The 21,738-nt window shown below is 50.3% G+C and overlaps 1 protein-coding gene across 2 annotated transcripts; it reads right to left on the reverse strand.

Moving 5' to 3' along the window:
- Positions 1 to 2,437: 2,437 nt before the first annotated feature.
- Positions 2,438 to 13,786, reverse strand: Tbc1d21 (TBC1 domain family member 21). 2 transcript variants are annotated; one of them, XM_059267996.1, is made up of 11 exons: positions 13,568 to 13,785; positions 9,857 to 9,964; positions 9,642 to 9,745; positions 6,747 to 6,841; positions 6,128 to 6,238; positions 5,928 to 6,028; positions 5,003 to 5,099; positions 4,649 to 4,749; positions 3,789 to 3,905; positions 3,024 to 3,107; positions 2,438 to 2,611 (listed from the first exon to the last, which is right to left on the reverse strand). In XM_059267996.1, exons 1-11 carry the CDS (start codon positions 13,721 to 13,723, stop codon positions 2,579 to 2,581), a joined length of 1,107 nt encoding a protein of 368 aa, XP_059123979.1. In that variant the 5' UTR covers positions 13,724 to 13,785; the 3' UTR covers positions 2,438 to 2,578. The 2 variants fall into 2 exon arrangements, with proteins under 2 accessions (XP_059123979.1, XP_059123980.1); XM_059267997.1 differs by lacking the exon at positions 2,438 to 2,611 and having other exon boundaries at positions 4,963 to 5,099; positions 13,568 to 13,786.
- Positions 13,787 to 21,738: the final 7,952 nt, after the last annotated feature.

A 21,738-nucleotide genomic window follows, 5' to 3' on the forward strand; every position in this document is an offset into this window, starting at 1 on the left:
TACAGCTGTTGGGGCTCAGTTATGCCCTTCCATCATGTGAGTCCCAGGGATCAAACTCAAGTCGTCAGGCTTGAAGGTAACTGCTCTACCCACTGAGCTATCTTGCCATCCTCTCTAGTGACTTTCAAAAGAGATTTGTGGGGTTGGAGAGGCGGCTCAGTGGTTCAGAGCACATTATGTTCTTCCAGAGGATCTGTGTAACACTCTGTTGGGTGGGCCACAACTGCCAGTAATTCCAGCTCCAGCCGATCTGATGTTCTCTTTTGCCCCCCCCCCCCGCCCCGGGCACTTGTACTCACATACGTATACCCACCCACAGACCCTCACATACAAACACATATAATTCAAAATAAAAGTAAATATGAAAAAAGAACAGGTTGGGAGTCATGTCTCAGAAATGCTGAGATTTTCTTTCATTCTTGAGCTGGGTAATACTGTGTGTATATTCCACCCAAAAGTCATGGGCTAACTTACGCCACCAAGCCAAGGGACCATGAAAGAGTACCCATCTGCTGCTCCGATGCCAAGGTTCAGTCAGGAAAATGTTTTACTCTGTGTGGTTATTTGGGAAAATAAAAAAATATGGCTTCCTTCTTGGAGAACTGTTTTCTGTGCAAGAAGAAAATATGGTTTCCTTCTTGGAGAACTGTTTTCTGTGCAAGAAGAAAATATGGTTTTCTTCTTGGAGAACTGTTTTCTGTGCAAGAAGAAAATATGGTTTCCTTCTTGGAGAACAGTTTTCTGTGCAAGAACGCTCATCTACATTGTCTCGTCTTGAGAACACAGAGCTGAGGACAGCACACACAGTACATGAATTTACCCACGTGCTTTGCTGCTTAGCAAACGCTCTCTTCTTAACTATGCAAAGAAAACCCTGTTGATGGAACAGGGCTCCGTTACTCAGCACCTCCACCTCCATCAAAAACAACAGCTAAGATACTCGGAGTCTGTGGTGGTATTGTGTTCCCCAAAATGTTGTGCACCCTAATCAACTTATCTGGGGTCAGAGGCAGAACAGCTACTAGATACAAAGGCCAGAAAATGGTGGCACTCATACCTTTAATCCTATCATTCCAGAGGTAGAAATCCCTCTGGATCTCTCTGAGTTCAAGGCCACATTGGAAACCACCAGGTGTGGTGACACACGCCTTTAATCCCAGAAAACGGAGCCTTTAATCCCAGGGAGTGGTGGTAGAAAGCAGAAAGGTATATAAGGCATGAGGACCAGAAACTAGAAGCATTTGGCTGGTTAAGCTTTTAGATTTTGAGCAGCACAGTTCAGCTGAGAGCCATTCGGATATGAGGACTCAGAGGCTTCCAGTCTGAGGAAACAAGACCATCTGAGAAGTTGGCCAGGTGAGGTAGCTGTGGTTTGTACTATCTCTCTGATCATCCAGCATTCACCCCAATACCTGGCCTCAGGTTATTTTATTAATAAGAACTTTTAAGATTCCTGCTACAGGAGTCAGCTATGGGTGGGAGACTGTCGCTTGAGAAGAGAAGACCAGAAAATACAGAGAGGCATAATACTTTCTGAGAGATGGTCGCTGAGAATGACATTTTAAAAGCAGGAAAGAGGGGTTGTTGGCTGGAGAGTGGGAAAGATGGTTGTGCCTTACCCCCGGGGGCCAGGGTCTGCAGCAAAACCAACGGACCCACCAGACTTCCTGAAATCTGTAGCACTTGGAAGTGTGTGCATGCACAAGGGTGTGTGTGTGTGTGTGTGTGTGTGTGTGTGTGTGTGTGTGTGCCGATGTGCAGCTCTGGGGCACCCAGCCAACCCCAACCCCTCTGCAGGTCTCCATGCCTACTGGCACAATGGCTCACCAGAACCTTGGGAGGCTGGGCATGGAGCTTGAGGGCTATGGCATGGCCTGGGAGACCTGAGCCAATTGCCCCAGGAGAGAATAGTTTCCTGGGCAAAGGCAGAATGAAGTCTCAGGAGAGGATGAGGAAGGCTGGGAAGCCCAGCTTCGATCAAGGAGACACTTGGAGGTGGAGGAATAAAGGTAGAGCTATGAGGAAGACTTTGAGACCAGGAGGGGACAGCCTGGTGGCCAGAGATTTCAGTTGGTTCTTCCAGAGTTGGTGGGAAGTCTAGGGTGTGGGAGAGAATGCGAGGACTATGTTGAGAGTAAGGGGTAGTGGGGACAGATGCAAAGGCCAGAGCTCATCTCCCCTTAGAACTTGAGTCCAGATGTGTGTTCACTCTCATCTGTGGCAAGTGTCTGGGAGGCTTCAAAGCTGGTCCTACCCTACCCATTTGCTTTTAGGTGTGGACCTCTGAAGACCCATCAGTCACCAAGGATGGCTGTTCCACGCCGTCCTGTCCCAGTATGCCTTCTCCATAGTCTCACAGTGGTCTGTCCACTTACTATATGGCCTCAACTATCATGCACTGCAAGGTCAAAAAAGACTCGTGACCACCACAAACCAATACTTCAAAGACTGTTTCCGTGTGTTGTATTGTCTATGCCCTCATCCCAATACTCATTGAACTTGACCCTGACCGCATGGCTGAAGAATTGTCTTCATCCAGTCCATTGAGGGCATGTGTCCTTTGTGAGTGTTGGCGTTCTCAGAGAAAGAAATCCTTTAATGGCTGAGGAACCTGGGGGTGAGGAGAGTCATGAAGGTGTGATGTAGACAGACGCTATCTCATTTGGCTCTCACCCTTCAGTCTATCCAGCCAGTGACATTCTCCTGAGTCCCTGGGGGTCCAGGTTTGTACTTGGACCCTTTGGGAAGGACACAGTGAATGAGAGATGAAGGCTGTGAGCCCAGGGATCAGACTGCCCGTGAGGATATCAGCAATGAGGAAACAATGCAGAACAGCTTCTGTAGGCTGGTGGGAGGGAGCACAGCACAGACTGTCTCTGAAGCCAAGTGTGACTGGTAGAGGGTGAGCATGAGAAATCAGGGAAGGCTTCTTGGAGGAGGAATACAGGAAGAGGAACAGAGGAGGAGAAGGAAGAGGAAGAAGATGACAGGAGAGGAGGAGGGCAAATCACTAGGCAACTTACCTCCTTTTGCATGAGCTCAGCATAAACCATGCAGGCAGCAGAGATCAGCTCATCAGCATCAAGGTCAATGAGGCTGTTGCAGGCCTGGGTGGGGAGACATATGTGCTGGGGATGTGTGTGTGTGTGTGTGTGTGTGTGTGTGTGTGTGTGTGTGTGTGTGTAAGCAAACACCTCTCCTGTGCTTTTGGGCATAGGCAACACAAAGGTAAGAAAGCTACTATTCACAGCAGTTATTGGGGGCACCTCGATGTCTCCACAACCCACCACAGGGCCTACAGATCATATGCTTTGTGGGTATGACAAACACTGCCTTCACACGGGGCGTCTAGGAAGCCCGGGTGCTCTGCTACATGTCTCAAGCTCCTAAGAAAGACCTGGTTCATAACTGGCATACCACCCAAGATTTTTTTTCTTTCTGGTGCTTCAGCTGGCCTTTAAGCACCTCTGAAAACCTTAGGCCCTTCTGCCACATGGCCAAGGGTTAGCTTCAAGGCAGTAGAACCTAATGGTTAGATCTTCAGTGTCCTCACATGCTTACTGGGATGACAAACCAACACAGCCTCTGTCACGGTCGCAGGGCCTTTAGAGCTAGTCTATTAAGGGCCATCAGCATGGAGCCTCGCACTTGAGCACTCCTCCTTTGTTCCTCTCTGGAGGCAAAAGCAGCCATAAGCTAGCACACCATGGGTCTCTGCATTCTCCTACGAAATGGGTACAGGCATCCGGCTCTGGAGGCTGGAGAGGGATCCGGCCGGAGGCACTCACCAGGAGGATGGCGTCACCACTCATGCTCTCCACCAGTGCCTGCTCACGCACCATCTGTAGCATGCTGTAGGCCACCAGCACCTGGAAATTCCTGCAGGGCTTCCCCGTCAGCAAGACCTGTGGGCAGGCAGCAGGTCTCAACCCTGCGGTCTGAGACCGGGACGCCCTGAGGGTAGCAAGCTGTCAGAAACTACACACTCAGAACAGGGTAGAGAGAAACTAGAATTTGAGTGGGAGCTCAGCAGTCCAGGGTTCCCCCGAAAGTCGGTGGGGGAGAGGTTGCTATATGAGATTTGGGGGTAGAATGGCCGGCCAAAATGATAAGGTGAGGGAGGTGGAAGCTGGATGGTGGGACGGTACATGCCAGGCTGCAGCCGGGCTGGATCTTCTGTTTAGGAACAGCCGTGAGGTGAGACAGGACAGCGAGAAGTGGTGGGCTCATTCCTAAGGAGGATCATCTCCTAGGAACTGTGGTTGGAAGACTACAGGTATCCTTGGGGCCTGCCTTGGGGGAAATCAAGTTCTAAGAGAAGCTGGCATTCTAGGGGAAGGAAAGGCAGCAAAAGAGACCAGAGAGCAGGGACAGGGTGCTGAGCTGCAGGCCAGCCCCGGCACATCAGCAGGTGCCCTGTGCTAACTGCCCTGTAGATGGTCAGTGGAGTCTGCCATCAGAACTGATGCACAGATGCTCTAGCACTCTACAGAAAGGCAGGAGTGGGGCTGCTGACCTAATTAAACCCCAAACCACTGAGCACCATCTGAAGCCAGGAAGAAAGGGATGCAGGAGAACTTGTAGCTTCTCCTCCTGACGCAGGAGGGGTACAGTCCACATCAGGTGTCCCCAGCTGCATGCGCCTCACCTCCCAGAGCCTCCAGACATCGTCGAAGGATTTGAAGGCACGCTGGAAGCAGAGGCAGAACCAGGGGAAGAGAGACTGCACAGCTCCTGAGCCCTTCCCTTCTGTGAGGAGAGAAGCAGGTGTGTAAGCCGCCACACAGGCAAGGCCACACAACCGATCATGTGGGACATAGGAAACATGAACATTCCGGCTGCTACTTTCCCAACAGGCCATGGAGCAGATGTTCAACATCAGAGACCCAGGCTCCTTCACATAGGTCCTCTCCTCCAGGCCTGAGTATGTCGGCCATGGGCCTTGGCCCTCCCATAGCCTACCTGCTGGTGTGGGAAGTAGTAGTGACTGTGGACCACTCACTAAGGTGTTCAGCAAATTCAGGGTCCAGTAAAGTGATCACGCTGTTAAGCATGTCCAGGTTCTTGCCTACCCCGATGTTGATGACACAGCTGTGCTCCTGTACAAGATGGGACCAGAGAACAGTCCTCCTCAGTTCAACTTGAGGGCATCACAGAACCAAGCCCACCTCTCAGTCCCAATTCTGAGAGGCGATGTGCCTGGTTCATTATCCACGTGTGTGTGTGTGTGTGTGTGTGTGTGTGTGTGTGTGTGTGTGTGTGTGGTTGTTGTTGTTGTCTCTGGTCCCTGTGTGCAGCTGTGCCTGTTTGCATATGTGTACATCTCTGGGCAGCCATGTGTTCATGTGCATCTTAACATATGGGGGTGGGGTGGAGCTGCAAAGATGTCTCACATGTGACCATGACCCTAATTATTAGGTCAGAGCCAAGAAAGAAAGTTCAGCAAGCATATTTTTGCAGAGGTACAAAGAGAGGTAGAGGATGTGGGAAGCTTCTAGAAGGTGACAAAGAAAATCATCCCAGACGGTAAACCCCTCATCCTGGGTACAGAGTAGGGTACACCCTGGATACTGCTGAGTCCTCCAGGGTATCTGGACTATAGTCATGTGGAGGAAACAGGGGGAGGTGGGAACAAAGAGGCAGCCCTGGAGGTCTGACAAAGGCTACTGGGTTTTACTCTGGAGGCCTGGGAAGCCACAAGAGATCTGCAGGGAGATTTGTGTGTAAGGAGTGAGAGGCCAGCAGAGGGTACCACCACGGGGCTGTTGAGAGTGGGACTCTCAACAGTCCTTCTGAATTCTAATGCCTCTACTACCCACCCCCTGACCTACAGATGTTTGGGGGCTGGGGGAAGTGACTGAGGCCAGTGGTGCCTTGGTTTGCTGGGCGGTGGGGAGCAGGAGATTTGAGCTTGGCTTAGTCCTCACTGTTTTCTGCAGGAAGAACTGGAAGAGCCAGAAGGTCTCATGTTCATGCCCCACCATCAGCTGGAAGAGCATCACCATCTCATGAAAGCCTCGCTGGTACTCTGCAGGGGAGGACGCCGGGGAGGAAAAGCCAATGGGTGCTGGCCCAGGGTCCAGGAAGGAGCTGGCAAGCATGGGCTGGGGCTCTACCCTCAGCTTACCAGCCTTCGTGTTGCAGACATAACTCAGCAGCAGGGTCTTCTCCAGTTTCTTCTTGTCCACAAGCACATTGCCCAGGGGATCTTTGTCATAGAGTCTTTGGATGTCATATGCTAGATTAGAGCAAGGGACAGGAGGTGACATTAGACCATCTCCAGCACAGAAAGCATGGATGAATTCATCTCCCATCCTTTAGAGGACAGGTCCTAAAAAAAATCCTAGCTGAGAGGGGGGCTACAAAAGGCATGCCAGCCCCACCAAGCTGAACTCATCACCATACCCTGCTGGTCTGGGCTCCTCTTTGCCTCTAAATCTTCGACTAGACCGTACCTTTTGTCAAGGAATGCCCCCTCCCGATCCAATTCAGATCCAGTCTACGTCAAAGTCATGGCTTGGGAGGTGGGGGGAGTCAAAGCAACAGGGATGGCATGTGACAGGGGAACCTCTAGTGACACCTGTGGGTAGATTGACCCAGGTCTGGCTAGGAAATTTTCCGGGCCAAAGTCAAGACAGTTGTCAAGTTCCAGGAGTCAACCTGTGCCTAGAAATGACTAAGAAAAGGCCAGAATGGCATCTACCCTCTCCTCCGCCCAGCCCTCCCCTGTCTCGCCCTCTGCTCACCGATGTTGTTCCTAGTCTCTGTGAAGTTCCCATGCAAGTTTTCCAGCAGGGGCTGGATTTTCTCATACATCTGGCACAAGGCTTTGTAGTTCCTCCTGAGAGAACACATCGGGGCTGGGTAAGGTGGCCTTCCCCTCCCAAGAAGGGACAATTAGAGCAGCAGCAGCAGCTGCTGAGCTCAGGGGGAATCGGGTAGCCTCGCCTACCTGGTCCCCACCTGCTCCCCATCTGCGGTGTTCTCTCCCACCTCAGCCTGAGCAGCCTGAAGTGCTCTCCAGCATGCAGCTGGCACCCAGTGTGGAGACAACCTAGTGTGGGGTGGGCTCTGTGCTCCAACTGTAGCACCCAAACCCTGGAGCCACCGCTTAACAACTGAGTGTCTGCAGAGGGATGTCACCCTCCCTCTCTAAGCCTCAGTTTCCCCACCTGCAGAGTGGAGACAGTCTTATGCTTGATCACTGCAATTTGATTAGCTGGTGCGGTAACTGACTGGCGGTCTCTAAAGTTGTCGTGTCCTAGAAGTAACCCCTAGATGCTACAATGTAGGCTTCTTTGTAGACGGGGTCTTTTCCAGTGTGATCAAGGATCGCAAGATGCGACCGTTCTGGGTTTTCCAGGGGGACCCTAAATCAAATGACAACCGTCTATAGAAGAGACACACACAGAGGTGAGAGGACTTGTGTCAGGGATATCCGTGGGAGGTGTGGAGAAGGACTTCTGTCTCTCAGAGCCTTCCCAGGAGGCCAGCACACCCCAGCCTTGTCCTGTGCCTCCGGAATGCCAAAGGAAAAGAATGTTTGATATTGTCAACCACCCTGTTCATGGCGCTTTGCTCACTTGTGGCGTTTTGCCTCGGCAATGATGTGTAACACACACAAGGCCTGTTCCCTGGCTTGGCACCTAGTCTGACATTCACATCCCTACTGTTCCAGACTATTCTCTGCTGGTCCCTGTGTGGGTTGTCTTTTCCACATCTTGGCTGGGAGCTGCTTTGGGGCTGAGCTCAGCTGCTCAGGCCCTAAGACTTGGTCAGGCAGCCCAAAACAAACACCTTTAAGAAGGAAGCAATCCACCGTGGGGTCATTCAGACTCAGTCCACCTCGAGCACTCACGTGGACAGGTGAGGCCCGCACTGAGCTAAAGAAAGGTGATTTGGGGAGGACTCGAACTCTGCCCTAGTGTGTGCTCCACCTGAGATGAGGCAAGCCCAAGTCCCAGGGTCACAGAGGCGAAAGTCCACAGTCTCCAGTTTGCAGGAGCATCCCTACTGACATGAGCTCTAACTGTTCTTCCCCTGGGCATGGTGACGTGCCTGTTTCTATAATTAGATCTCTGTAACCACTCTGTGAACTGTATTGTGACCGCATTTGACAGAGGAGGAGACTGAGCCTTCAGCAGGGAAGTTTGTGGGCAAGTTCACTTAGAGTGTGATGTTAATACTAGAATTTGAATTGAACTCACTCCCAAACTTAGACTGTTCCAAGTTCAAAACCTGAGTATACTTACCTACAAAGATCCTCCAATCAGGAGGAAGTGCCCTGTGTGGTCCCGGCCTTGAAGCAAGGATGGAGTTTTTGCGTTTATTTATTTATTCATTCAGTGTGTGTGTGTGTGTGTGTGTGTGTGTGTGTGTGTGTATGTCACACACTTGTGGAGGTCAGAGGACAAATTGTGAGAGTGAGTCCCTTCTCTCCACCCACCATGGGATTGAACGCAGATTGTCAGGCTTGGTGGCAAGTGCCTTTATCCCCTGAGCAATCCCACTGGCCCAAAGGTGGGGTTTTGGGAGACAGCTAATAGGGAGACCAGTGTGGGTGGAGGGAGAAAGAGCGAACCAAGAGCAGAGACAGTACGAAAGAACATGCAGCTCTGCTGGAGTGGGGTGGCTGAGCTGATGGGGAGTCCCTGTGCTGGTCAGTTTTACATCACCTTGACATAAGCTAGAGTCATTTCAGAAGAAGGAACCTCAGTTAAGAAAATGCTCCCACCAGATAATCCTGTGGGTAAGCCTGTCATGAATTTTCTTGATTAATGATTGATGTGGGAGGGCCCAGCTCACTGTGGGAGGTGCCACCTCTGGGCTGGTCCTGGGTGCCACAAAGAAATTAGATTGAGCAAGCCATGAGGAGCAAGCCAGTAAGCAGCATTCCTCCATGGCCTCTGTATCAGCTCCTGCCTCGAGGTTCCTGCCCCAGCTTCCCTCAGTGATGGACTGAAATGTGGAGCTGTAGGCTATGAAACAAACTCTCTCCCCCATCCCCCAAGCTGCTTTGGGGCACGATGTTTCCTCACAGCAATAGAAACCCTAACTCTAAGGTTGTCCCTCAGGAACGGTCAGATGGAGGGTGCTGGGATAGGAGAGCTAGGGTTAAGAGAAAATAGGCTATTTGAAATGTCAGCAGATGCCTGAAATGTCACACCTCTGGGACTGTTTAACCCGAGGACATGAGCAGCCCATAGTGGGCACCAGGAGGAGATGTGGGCAGGACAGAGAGGTGGAACCTAGCCTCAGGAGGCAGTTTGGCCATGGCGTTTTGGGATAACAGTTGGCAGGAAAGGGGATTAAGCCCAGGAAAGAAGATTCCTAGGGTTCTTCACAGGAAGGCTAGGCAGGTAAGGATGAGGTTGGGAGCAAGGCGATAAGGGGAGTTTTGGGACAAGCCCATGCCTGCAACTGATTACTTGGTCGGTGAACTGGAGAGGAGATGCTAGCTTAAACTTAAACCTGGCTACACCCACTGCATGTGGGTCCTGTGTGGGAAGCATCAGAGTCTTCTCAGAATAAGGAGTCCATATGAAGAAGAAACCCGAATTCTAGGTTGGGAGGGTGCCGCCGGCCCCTCTCCCCCACATCCCTGACAACTCTCCACAGAAAGAGGTTCTGGAACGTTCTACCTTCTGTTGCTGTCCACCATGAGCCGCTCATCCCGGGAACTCTGCCATGAGTAGTAGCCTGTGAGGAATTTCCAGGCTTCCGTCCTCACGAAGGGGTGTAGACCCTGGGCACGGGAGGTCATGAACTCTCAAGACACCCAATGGCATGCCTGATCCCTGCCATCTGTGCCGCCCCCAGTGCCAGGGCAAGGCTGAGGGTAGCCTGGGAATCATACCCTTTCCAGGATGTTAACACAGATGAAGTCCCTAGACTTGGCCAAGTGACCGTTCTCATCGAAGAAGCTGTCCCATTCCGTCTTGTCAATTGGGGGTTTTCTCTTCTCCTGGCAAGAACAAACAGATTAGTCCTCCGCTAGAGGCTTTGGGCTTTCCTTCTAATTCGTGGGGATTTTCAAATGCTAGGCTCTGGACTCTGGGAGGGATCGAAACTCACAGCTGCTGGCCCACAGCTAGAGTACTCTATCCTGAGGAAATTGCTGAAAATAAGTGGAAAACAAAAATCCAGGGTGGACAATAGTGTTCACTGCACAAAAACTTGCCCAAATTAAAAATGTAGGCGCTCTGAATGCGCTGCAATAAGGGAATAGTTAAGTAAACTGGTTTATACACACTGCGAAATGTAGCAGGCATATAAATAGATGTTTACAAGGCACGAATAATGATCTGGAAAGATACAAATGTTACAGGAAAAAGCAGAACACACAGTTTGTTACTTGACATTTTCCCTATGTACTAGTGCTACCTCTCCATGTAGTCTGTAGTCCTACAGTGACACTAGCCATCTACATGCTGGGCCCTCCAGTGCAGTCCCATCAGTGTTCTCCACACTACTGTTTGGTTACTGTGTCTGTTATATATTAACTGTACCTTGTAAACTCGAGTGTACAGGCATTCTTATAAAAAAGACTGAAGGTTGGGTGGAGTGGCACATGCCTGCAATTCCATCCAGCACCTGGGAGGCAGAGACAGGCAAATCTCCAAGTGTGAGGACAGCCTGGTCTACAGAGTGAGTTCCAAGCTATGTGAAGCTATACAGTGAGACCCTGCCTCAACAACAACAAGTAAACAATAGGAAAAATACTGAAGAAAATCTCAAGAAGACATCCTCCATTAAAAACAACAATGGGAGCCGGGTGCTGGTGGCATACGCCTTTAATCCCAGCACTTGGGAGGCAGAGGCAGGCCGATCTCTATGAGTTTGAGCTGAGCATGGTCTACAGAGTGAGTTCCAGGACAGCCAGGGTTACACAGAGAAACCCTGTTTCAAACAACCAAAACCAAAAAACAACAAAACAAAATAAAACAAACAAACAAACAAACAGTAGGACTGAGGAGATGGCTCATCAGTTAAAAACACTGGCTGCTTTTCCAGGGGACTCAGGTTCAATCCCTAGCATCCAGATGGCAGTTTACAACTGGCTATAACTCCTACTCCAGGGTACCTGATTCCTTTTCTGGCCTCCTTGGGCACGAGGCACATGTGTGGTGCACAGATATCCATACAGGCAAAACATCCATACACATAAACTTTAAAGAAAATAAACAATAGTGATTGGCGATAAGGAAGTAGTTCAGTTGGTAGAGTGCTTGCCTAGCACATAGGACTCCGGTTTGATCCCCAGCACCACAGACTGGGCATGATGACACACACCTGTGGAGGCAGGAGGCCCAGAAGTTCAAAGTTATTCTCAGCTATACAGTGAATTTGAGGCTAACCTGGGATGCACAGGGCCCTGTCTCAAAATAAAACAAAAAGCTACAGTGGTTATCTTTGAGTAAGCTGGGGAAATATAAATAGTATCTCCTCTTTCATGTATTTTATGTTTTTCTATGACTGTGCTGCCTTGATAATGGAAAGATATAAGATAAGCACAAATTAAACAATTCATGTGCTCTACTTTATCTTCCCTGAAAATGTAAAGCAGCCTGCCACAGGAATATTTGAATGAGGAGATGTGTGTGTGTGTGTGTGTGTGTGTATGTGTGTGTGTGTGTGTGTGTGTGTGGTGTGCGCGCTTGTGTGCTATATACTCGTGCATGAGTGGTAAGTACAATGCCTGCAAAGTGTTTATAAAATGACAACTAAGAGTGAGGCTGTGGGGTGAGCATCCTTTCCTGCTGAAGAGAAGGGGATCTTGAAGTGCCACATCGGAGAGATGTGCTGATGGACAGAACCCAACAGCTGGCCAGAGGTGTCCCCATCTTTCTCTTAATACCTGAATGCGCAAACACAGGACTCTAAAATTGTATACAAGTCATTGAGGGTCTTCTGGTTCAGAAAGTTTGGGGAACAGCCTTCAGAGATGCAGCTTCCTGGGCGACTGATGCTGTGGTTCACAGACTGAGTGAGGAGCCAGGCTTCAGGCTGTAGAAAAACCCTTGACACCAAAAGTAGCAGCCGCCTCACTGACTGCAGGTGGGGCAGCTTCACTACCTGCACATCAGGTGGGCTTGAGAGCTCCCTTTTGTTATTGTTGTTGTTGTCATGTGTGTGTGTGTGTGTGTGTGTGTGTGTGTGTGTGTGTTGGCACATATGTGAGCACATGTGTATGAGTGCCCGTGGAAGCCTGAGGTTGATGCTGGGAGCCATCTTTGATTGCCCTTCCACCTTATTCAGTGAGCCAGGGTCTCTCACTCAAACCTAGAGCTCACTGATATGGCTAGATCTAGTCAGCTTGGTCTGGGGAGCCCCTGTCTCTGCCTTCTGAGGCTGGAATTACATCACACCCACCCAACATTTCGCACGGCTTCTGGGATATGAACTCCAGTCTTCATGTTTAATACTGAGGTATCCCCCTAGCCTGGAAACCCTTTTCTTGATAACTCACACATGCTTCATCTACAGGGCCATGAGCCATGGGGCACAAGAAGGTGCAGGGAACTTTAACACTGGTCTGCCCTTGGGAAGCAAGTTCTCCCTGATGCTGGCAATCAGCTCCACACTCAGGAGTTCGGGAGTTGATGAGAAGGACTCGTCAGCCCACAGCCTGGGTCTGGAGAGAAGCTCTGCCACTGACTGGATACCTGATTGTCAGGATGCTAAGTCTCTAGGATCCATTTTCTCACTCATCAAATGATAATAGCCCCCATCACATCCCATCTCAGAGGGCTGGGAGGAGAAGGAACGACTATAAACAAAACATTTACAATGTCATTTGTACACACCAACTGCTGTATGGCAGCTTATTCATTATTATTATTATCAATGGCCTTCTCTAAGTTTGAAGAACAGAAGAAATACAGAATATTCAAGGCTTGGTGATCACAGGCAATAAAATCATAACATTTAAAATTCAGGTGCTCATTTTGAATTTTGAATGTATCATTCTATTAATCACATGATAAATGGATCTTGAGATTGGTTAAGGTCATAATAATTAGTTATGATTTTGAAAAATAGTGCATGGAAAATTTTCACGGCTTAAGTGGACTAAGGAACTGTTTATTAACTGTGCTTGGGACCCAGTAACAGAAGCACTACTGCCACCTGGTGGCAACATACCAAAATTGTTGGCAAAAGCACCTAAGAAAACTCACCCATGTCTGCACAACTCTAAGAAACTCAGTAAATTTAGAATAAGGCCTTTGGGGAGGAAGCCATGCTGGGTTCTAAGATCTCCCAATAAGGTAAAAAGGGATGTAGGTATCTGTTCTGTGGTTGGGTTGATGGTGAGAGACCAGAATACAGCTGGCCTTGCTCCACCTTCCAAGTCCAGCCTTCCCACTCAGCAGGGACAAAGAGCCCCAGTGTAAACCAGAGGCTGGGGAGGGAGGCACCTGGGACTGAGGAAGAACATGTGTCAGTCAGGTCTGGTGGCATACACTTGTAATCCAGCACTCAGAAGGCTGAGGCCAAGGGATCACACGTCAAGGCCAGGCTGGGCAGCACAGTGAGACCCTCCCTCAAAAGAAATCAAAGAACAAACCAGGATGAAGGTGGCTGACTGCCTCGCAGAGAGGCTGTTTTCTGGAGAAAGGGTGGTCATGTTTCCCTTCAGCTGTCTTTGGAGTTGCCTGTGTCCAGATCTCCTGCGGAGCCCTAGTGATGCTGAGGGAGCCAGGGAAGGGGCTCTTCCTTGCATTCTCTAAAGGAACAGAGCCTCTCTTGGCTTCCCCACTTGAACAGACCCAGCCAGGTGTGTCACAAGGCCCCGGAACCCTCATCACAATGGCCTTGGAAGACTCACAGAAGTCAAAGGAGCAAACCTACTGGTCACCCCCGTCCCCCAATTACAGTGCACACAGGCTCTGCTCTGGAGGTTGGGTTAAGAGAGTACCAGGATCCGGTGGGTTGGACCAGCCAGGGTAGCCTTCCTGAAAGAGGTGGGCCACAAGTCCCTTCTCCATGTCGCTGGCTCTTCATCTGTTGTTTTACCAGACCAGTACCAGGGCTAAGTGATAACTACAGTCAGAGCCTCAGGTTTAGGGAGGACTTTACAAAACACCAAATCAGTGTGTCTGTTCTGGAGGCCAGGAGTGGATTTTTTTAAGTTTATTTAGGGGGCTAAGGTTTAGCATTAGAATAGTGGTTCCTGGTGTGTGTGTGTGTGTGTGTGTGTGTGTGTGTGTGTGTGTGTGTGTGTGTTATGTACTGTGTGGTGTATTGCGTGGTGTGTGTGTGGGGGGTAAATGTATATGGTGTGTATATGTGTGGTATATGGGCGGTATGTGTGTGTGGTATGTATGTGTGTGCTGTGTGTGTATTGTGTGTTGTGTGTGTGTGGTATGTGGGTATGGTGTGTGTATGTGTGTAGTGTGTGGTCTCTGTGTGGTATGTGCGTGTATCTGGTGTGCATGTATGATGTGTGTGTGGTATGTGTGTGTTGTGTGTGTTGTGGATATGGTGTGTGTATGTGTGTGTTGTGTACGTATTGTGTAGGTATGATGTGTGTGTGTGGTGTGGTGTGGTGTGTGTGTGTGTGTGTGTGTGTGTGTGTGGTGTGTGTGTGTGTGTGTGTGTGTGTGTGTGTGTGTGGTGCACTTCTGGACACCAGAGGCTGGCCTGGGGTGTTCTCTTCAGTCTCTGCACCTTATTTTTGGAAGCAGGTTTCTCACTCAGCCTGGCTAGACTGGCTGGTCAGTGCACTCCAGGGATCCCCCTGTGTCTGTCCCCAGCCCTGGGGTTACAGATGCATGCAGCTGTGCTGGAGACTCAAACACAGGGCACCATGCTGCGCAGCCAGCACTTCATCCACCGAATCACAGCTCCAACCCTCTGTTTTATTTACCTGTATACCCAGAGCATGGTCTTGACGGAACTAAGACAGTTGGTGTGACTACCAGCTGAATAAATGATTTAAGGGGAATAAGAATAACTGATACTGCCAGGTGTGGTGGCGAGCACCTTTAACCCCAGCGCCCGAGAGGCAGAGGCGGGTTCCAGGCCAGCCTGGTCCACAGAGTGAGTTCTAGGACAGCCAGGGCTACACAGAGAAACCCTGTCTCAAAGGAAACAAACAAGCAGAATGGCCGACACCCTCTTGGATTTTCCACCGATTTCTCTGCCTTGTACGCGTCCCTCTCCCCTCTCACCCCAATTTCCGTTAGACCAGGGTCACGTCATTATTTTGTGTTCACTCCTCCGATGCCCCCTGGTGCCTGGTAAATGCTGCTTCAATCGGATCTGAACGGTGGTGCCTCTTGGCTCCACAGTCATGCTCTCTACCTCTGACATTGCTTGCCTTTCTGTTTAGGTCCATTCTGACCGACAAGCACTTTCAGTCATTACACAAACAGATTACACAATTTGCAGTCAGGAGATCCAGGGTGGAACTTGGAGTCTGACCTCAAATGTGGATGCTACCGATCTCCTGGATTCCCCAGCCATGAAAACAAAACACAATCAACCCCTGCCTTTGTAGCCTTATTAACTGAATTGTCCAGATGGAAGTCTTGGGTGGACACATTCATTGTCTTCTTGCCTGCTACTGTTCTACTGGCTGGAGGCACCACAGGAAGACTCTGCAAGCCCAGCACCCATCTCTCCTCCCTCTGCTTCCTAACCATATATAGGAAGATACCGAGGGCCTCTTCACCTTAGCCTGCTGCCCCAAGTCTTCACAGAGCTGGAGAGGTGGGCAACACCAGCAGGGACTGAGTGGAATAGGAATCAACTCCTTGCACATCAGAGCAGCTTCCTTTGGAGGTCTGTGAGGTTTCCAAGTCAAATGCGGGGAGCAGGAGACACAGCGTGGGCGTTCCGAGGGAGCACAAGGATGACGGATGCCTCTGTTCCTCCACATTAGCAATGCACATTGCGTAGAATTAACTGCAAGCTTCCCTGAGAAGAGGGGGACTGGGCAGAGAAGAGTTGGAGCGATCTGAATGCTAAATGCAACTTGGTTTCTAAAATGAGTGTGGTGGACATAGATCATCTGCTGAACTTCCTTTAACCTTCGGCTCCCTGGGTGCAAATGCTGGGTTGTAACTCTTCAAATTAGCCAGCCCAGTCTACTCGTGTTACTGAAACCTTGGAGAAACAATGCAGGGGTTTAGTATTCAGAGTCCAAGGATCTGCACAGGGCACAAAGGGCCTGAATCTGACCCACACCTTCTTTTCAGATACTTTCAAAACAATGTATTTATTCATGTATGTGAGTGTATGCTCATGCACACACGCACACGTGTGTGCATGTGTGTGTGTGTGTGTGTGTGTGTGTGTGTGTGTGTGTACGCATGCGTGCACGTGCAATAGTGTATGTATGCAGAGAGACAGAATAAGGCATGGAAGGTCCTCTATCACCACCCATCTATTCCCTTAAGGGAGGCTCTCTCCTTAAACCTGGGGCTCCCACTTTCTCCCTTAGCCTAAAAGCCAGCAAGCCCCAGCTCTTCTCCTGTCTTTCCCCTCCACTTCAGAGCTGGGGTTACAGGTGTGCCCCAGAAGCCCAGCTTGTTACGTGGGTGCTGGGATCCGAATCCCACTCGACTGCTGAGCCGTCTCTCCAGTATCCTTTGCAGTCTTACCAGCACATCACGTCTCCTGGGGCTAAACAGGCCTTGCGTCCGTTTTTGTATATAATTGCAAAAAATTTTAGATGCCAGGTTATTATTTTTCTTTTATGCATCTCTCTCTCCTCACTCTCTTTCTCCTTTCTCCTCTCTCTCCCCTCTCTCTCTGGAATCCAGCTTTCTGCTTTAAACCTCTGTTCATGGAGATGCTTCAGGGCATGAGAGCCACATTTTCTGAAATGCCATTCTTGAGGTCAGCATTACAGACGTTCACCTAAGCCATCTTTTCCCTTAGGAATCTGTTAGCTGATAGGCTGTGTTGGTGAGGAGGGGAGGGGGCGCCTTCCAGGGGTCAGGGGACTCTCACCTTCAGACATTTCAGACTTTTCACCTCTTATTTTTTGCTGTTGTTTTTTTGTTTTGCTTTGAAATAGTTTGTCATTGACCTGGAATTCTCTAAGCAGGCTGGGCTTACTGGCCAGCAAGCCCAGGAGTCTGCCTGTCTCTGCCTCCCCAACAAAAGGAGTGTAGGTATGTGTCAGCATACACAGATCTTGTTACCTGGGTTTGGGGAGGAGTGACTGAGCTCAGCTAAGAAAGCTCTTGGGTTGTGGTGCCAGGGAGACTTTTGTCCAAATCCAGAGGCAGCTTCACCAACAACTTGACCTTGGTCCCAGCAGTGGGGAATACTGACCGGGTACAAGTAGCCTTTGACTCCTGCTTAGCTTCGGGAAAGTGGCCTGGGCCTACAACCCTTTCTTTCCAAGAGATAAGGTACATTAAGGTTGAGTGGAGCTCATCACTTTCCTGCAACCATCTTTTCCCCTGTTCCAGGCTCGAAGTGTGCTCCTTTGTTCTGCTTAAGCTTGTGCGTCATGTGGCTCCTAGCCAGCCCGCCCTGCTAGATCTCTTCCAGGTGGAGAGGGAAGGAGGCCTCTACCTGCAGCAAGAAGGCTGCTATGTGCAGGTCATCGTCCTGGGTTGGTGGCAGACTGAGACCCCTGGTCTCAGGGGGACAGACACCTGCTATTGAAATAGCTCTTGTTCCGTCTCTTCTCCGTGTGACTAAAGCGTGATTCCATCTGGTGCTGGGTGACTTGTGTGTTTCTTGGCGACACCTGCCAGCCGTGGAGTGGGTTGACACCCCGAGCCTGCTGCTCCTGGCAGCAGGCATTGTTGTGCCATTTGCCATCTTCCACACAATGAGACTCCTCCTGGGAGGCGGAACAGAAGTCATTTGTTTGACACTCTCTCCTCTTACCCTGTATGAATCTCGGTATCCTCCCGGCGCCTGGGGGGAGGTGGGGGATGGTAATGCCTGTTGGGCCTGAAGGATAAATGAAGCAGTGTCTGTCAAGAGCCCAGTGTGGCTGGCAAGCACTGTGGCACCAGCCACCGGTTCTCACTGCACCTCCGGCTTCACTGCGGCTGTTCCCTATGCCCAGGGCTTGTTCATGAAAATCACCGTGATCAAGACTCAGTCAAGATGCCACCTGATTCCGTGAGGCTTGTAGTGACATCTGTGCCCACGTTCAGAAATCCCACAAACCTGTCAGTTTCTGTTCTTCTACACATATCCAGGAACCTAAGACTGAAAAAGCAGTAAGGTCAACGTAAGGAACCGAGTTGGCTTGCATTCCCTTCAAGCCAATGCCACATGACACAATTCCGAAATGCCGCTCAGCTGGTTCTCTGTGAGTAGTACCTGCCCCTTCAAAGTGTATGTCTGAGGGTCCTGGGACAATCGAGTTCTCCATATAAGTCATGCACACTGAAGATGTTTTACTGTAATTTTCTCTTCGCCCCTCTTTGTGGAGAGCCAGGATAAGTTTAGATTTTGGGTGTCAGGCTTTCTGCCCTCACTCCCACAGAGCGGGGTATTTCTGACAGTGCTGGAGACGGCTGCATGTCATGTGTCACCTGTGTGATAGGAACAGGGGCGAGGGTGGAGCGGGTGGCAGCTCTTCTGAGCACCAAGGTTGTTGGAGTCTCCTCAGAACCAGAACAACCCATCCGCACTGTGAATCTACTGTACTACTTGGGGTGCCTAGGAGTCATTTGTTGTATTTTGAGTCACCTCCCAGTTCTTGGGGAGCCCACCTGCCAGCCTACTGCCTACAACACTAAAAATGACCCACAGGAACCACTCCAGATAAAAGCAAGTTAGGGTGACAAATTCTTTGAATCCCCTACCGTCCCAGAGGACTTTGCTGGCACAGCCCCATGAGGCGGGAAGTTAGCACATTCCTCTGGAAGTTGCACGTGGTAATGATGGGGTGGGGGTGGGGGGGTGGATGCTGCAACCCAAATTGTAACAAGAATGGAAAGAGTGAAATGGAGAGGAAAAAGGACAAGACATTCCTGAGAACACTAGGGACAGCTAATGGAGGGAAATAACGTGGCTAATTACATTCTCTGAAGGCTATCCATTCCAAAATAAATTTTTAATGAAAAAATAATGCATTTTCCCTGCAACTTAAATCTGGTAGAGAAGGGAATGAGCTGAGCCTCTCAGTGCAGGCAAGAGCAATGATGTGTATCTAGAGGCAGCAGTGACCTCCTCGCTGGTCATTTCCCTGGTGTCCTAGGCATGCAAGTCGGGGTTTCATGGAAGCCATAGGAATGGGCCAAGGGAGACGTACATGCAAGCCAGGCATGACTCTCTCGTGCCATGCAAGCTCAGTCTGTCTGCTCATCTACTGCAGAGGCCTCCTCCAGGAAAGGACCCTTCCATTTTCCTCTTCTATTTTCTCTGCCAGGGAGTGCTGGATCTTAAATCGAGGGAATAAAGGTGAACTCTTTCAAGATGGTAGCTGTTACCCAACAAGCTTTTTTTTGTTTAGTAAGTGGGCCTTAGAGGAAATGGGCCCCCTTCCCTTGCCTAAGACAATCTGTAGAACAGAACATGGAGAGACATGCCCCAGGTTCAGGGTCTTACAATGAGACTCACACCCTAGTCTTAGAATTTACTTGTCATATGGTCCAGGGCAATTTGCTGTGTGGTGTAAGTCATATCCATAAAGCCTTCAGCCCACAGCACTGTGCCCACAGCACTGTGCCCTACCACACCCCAAGCACGCAGTAAGCAGCGGCTCTTTGGGGGTAGTGTGTGTTCTAAAACACACTGAAGCAAATCTTGAACCCCGTCAGGAAATTTGTGAGATTTCCAGCCTGTCAGTGGCTACTTGGACTGAGGACAGCAAGGAATGCTGGACCACCGAGGGGGTTGTTGAGGCTGCTGCTGGCCCTTGGCCTCAGATAGGCTAAATGATCAAGGGCTCAGCTCCCATTCCAGTACACAGGAGGCCAAAGGCTGGAGCCAGCAGGAAGCCTTGCAGGCAAAGGGTAGCCGGTGTATCCAGGAGCTCACAGAAATCCAAACACACTGGCCTCAGGCATTCTATCACTTTGTGGCATTCCTCAAATGTAGGAGCACCCCTAAAAGTCAGGACACTGTGCTTCCACTTCACTCCTCAGCATCTTCAGGGCCACAGACAACCTGTGCATCACACACTGCAACGTGCCTACACTTCCACATTCCCCCAGACAGACACTTCCCTCCGTGTGGAGCTTGCATTCCACAGCATGTCCAGCATACATGCCCACGGCATGCACACATACCACATTTGCATGTGCACACACTCAACACACAATAACTCACAGGTACCCCCCACAATGTGCCCTCTACAAGGACAGCATCTCTGGGCCTTGATGGTCATGGTGGCAATTTCCAAGAGAGGTCGTCTTCCCTAAGTGGCCAAGGAGGGAGTGAGCAGGAAAAGGGCTCCAGAGGGACACAGCAAAGGGATCCCAGGACCTCTGTGCTATGGTTGTGAAGGAGGATGCTGAAGGTCAACAATGACACCTTGGGGACCGGAAGGCAAAGAGAAATTTCCAGAACTGTCCTGGCTCACTTTGGCATATTGCAGAAGCTTAGACATGGGAGATATTTCTTTCCTGCTTTGTTCTCCATTCTTTCCTTTCTTCTGGAAATATTCTACTCTTCACACCCTGGGAAGCTTTGGGAGAGCACTTCTCTGACCTAAGGAGACCTATCAAGCTTCACCACGAGCTATAAAGTCCCCACCTTCCTACTAAGGAATCATCAGCTCCCGGGACCTGGGGTTCTAATTACCTTCAGTCTTGTCTTCATGTAGCTCGTCTCAAACCAAGGCCTGCTCAGTGGATACTGAGATCACCCCATTGCCCATACACAGCAACTGTGTTGCCGGGATTCTTAGCCATTCATGGGGTCTGTCTCTGAGAGGCAGGAGGTAAGTAGGGGACCTGACTTGATCTGAGTTTGAAATGCTTTCACTGGGCAGCTTGGAGAGTGAAAAACCCCACCACACTCACCCGTGTCTGTGGAAAGACATTTGTCCTTCCCCTCCTGACACCCAGCGCCTCCCCACCTGCCTGTTCCCTCCTGCATGTTCTCTCCCTAGCCTTTCAGGACACAGTGATCCTGTAAACCTCCAGTCCACGGTCCCTGAACCAGCTAGAGGCAGTGTTGATGAGGAATGTTCCTTCCACTCCCCAAAGGACAGAGCCTACAGACTTGGGGTGCAGCCTAGCCTGTGGAACAGCCCTCTGCGCTAGGGAGATTATGCAGGAAACTGTTCCGTGGAGACACAAAGGAGCCAGGGAGGACAAGATTACAGGGGCAATTACTCTACAGCAGCATCAGAGAAAGACAGTTCTACAGCCCAAACCTACCCTGAGCCCCAGCCTTGTCCGCAGGCTGGTCTGGACCTTGGAGTTTTAAACTGGACCCTAAAGCATTCCCAGAAGCTGTACTTAACGGAGAAAAGAAACCCCAGAGAAGGGCAGTAACTTGCTCAAGGTCGCACAGCCTATCAAAGGCAGACCTGTAACTAGAATCCAGTCTCCTGCCTCCTGGCCTAGCATCTTTAGATCTCAGCAAAAGGTGAGGTTTGAAAGCAGACTTTGAAGAGAAGAGAGGGAGTGCCTAGGCGAGGCGGGGGCGGGAGGGGGCTGACAGGAGACTCTCAGAGGACCTAGTTTCTTGGCACTTAGCATTCATTACCTTCTCCTCCTTGTGTCTGGCACTGATCCAAGCGGAGGTCAGAAAGTGGCAAATACCACACATGCCCCTGGCCCCAGGGGTGGCAGGGAGGCAGGGCAG

Source organism: Peromyscus eremicus, chromosome 7 (genome assembly GCF_949786415.1).
Source record: "Peromyscus eremicus chromosome 7, PerEre_H2_v1, whole genome shotgun sequence".
Classification (NCBI taxonomy): Eukaryota; Metazoa; Chordata; class Mammalia; order Rodentia; family Cricetidae; genus Peromyscus; species Peromyscus eremicus.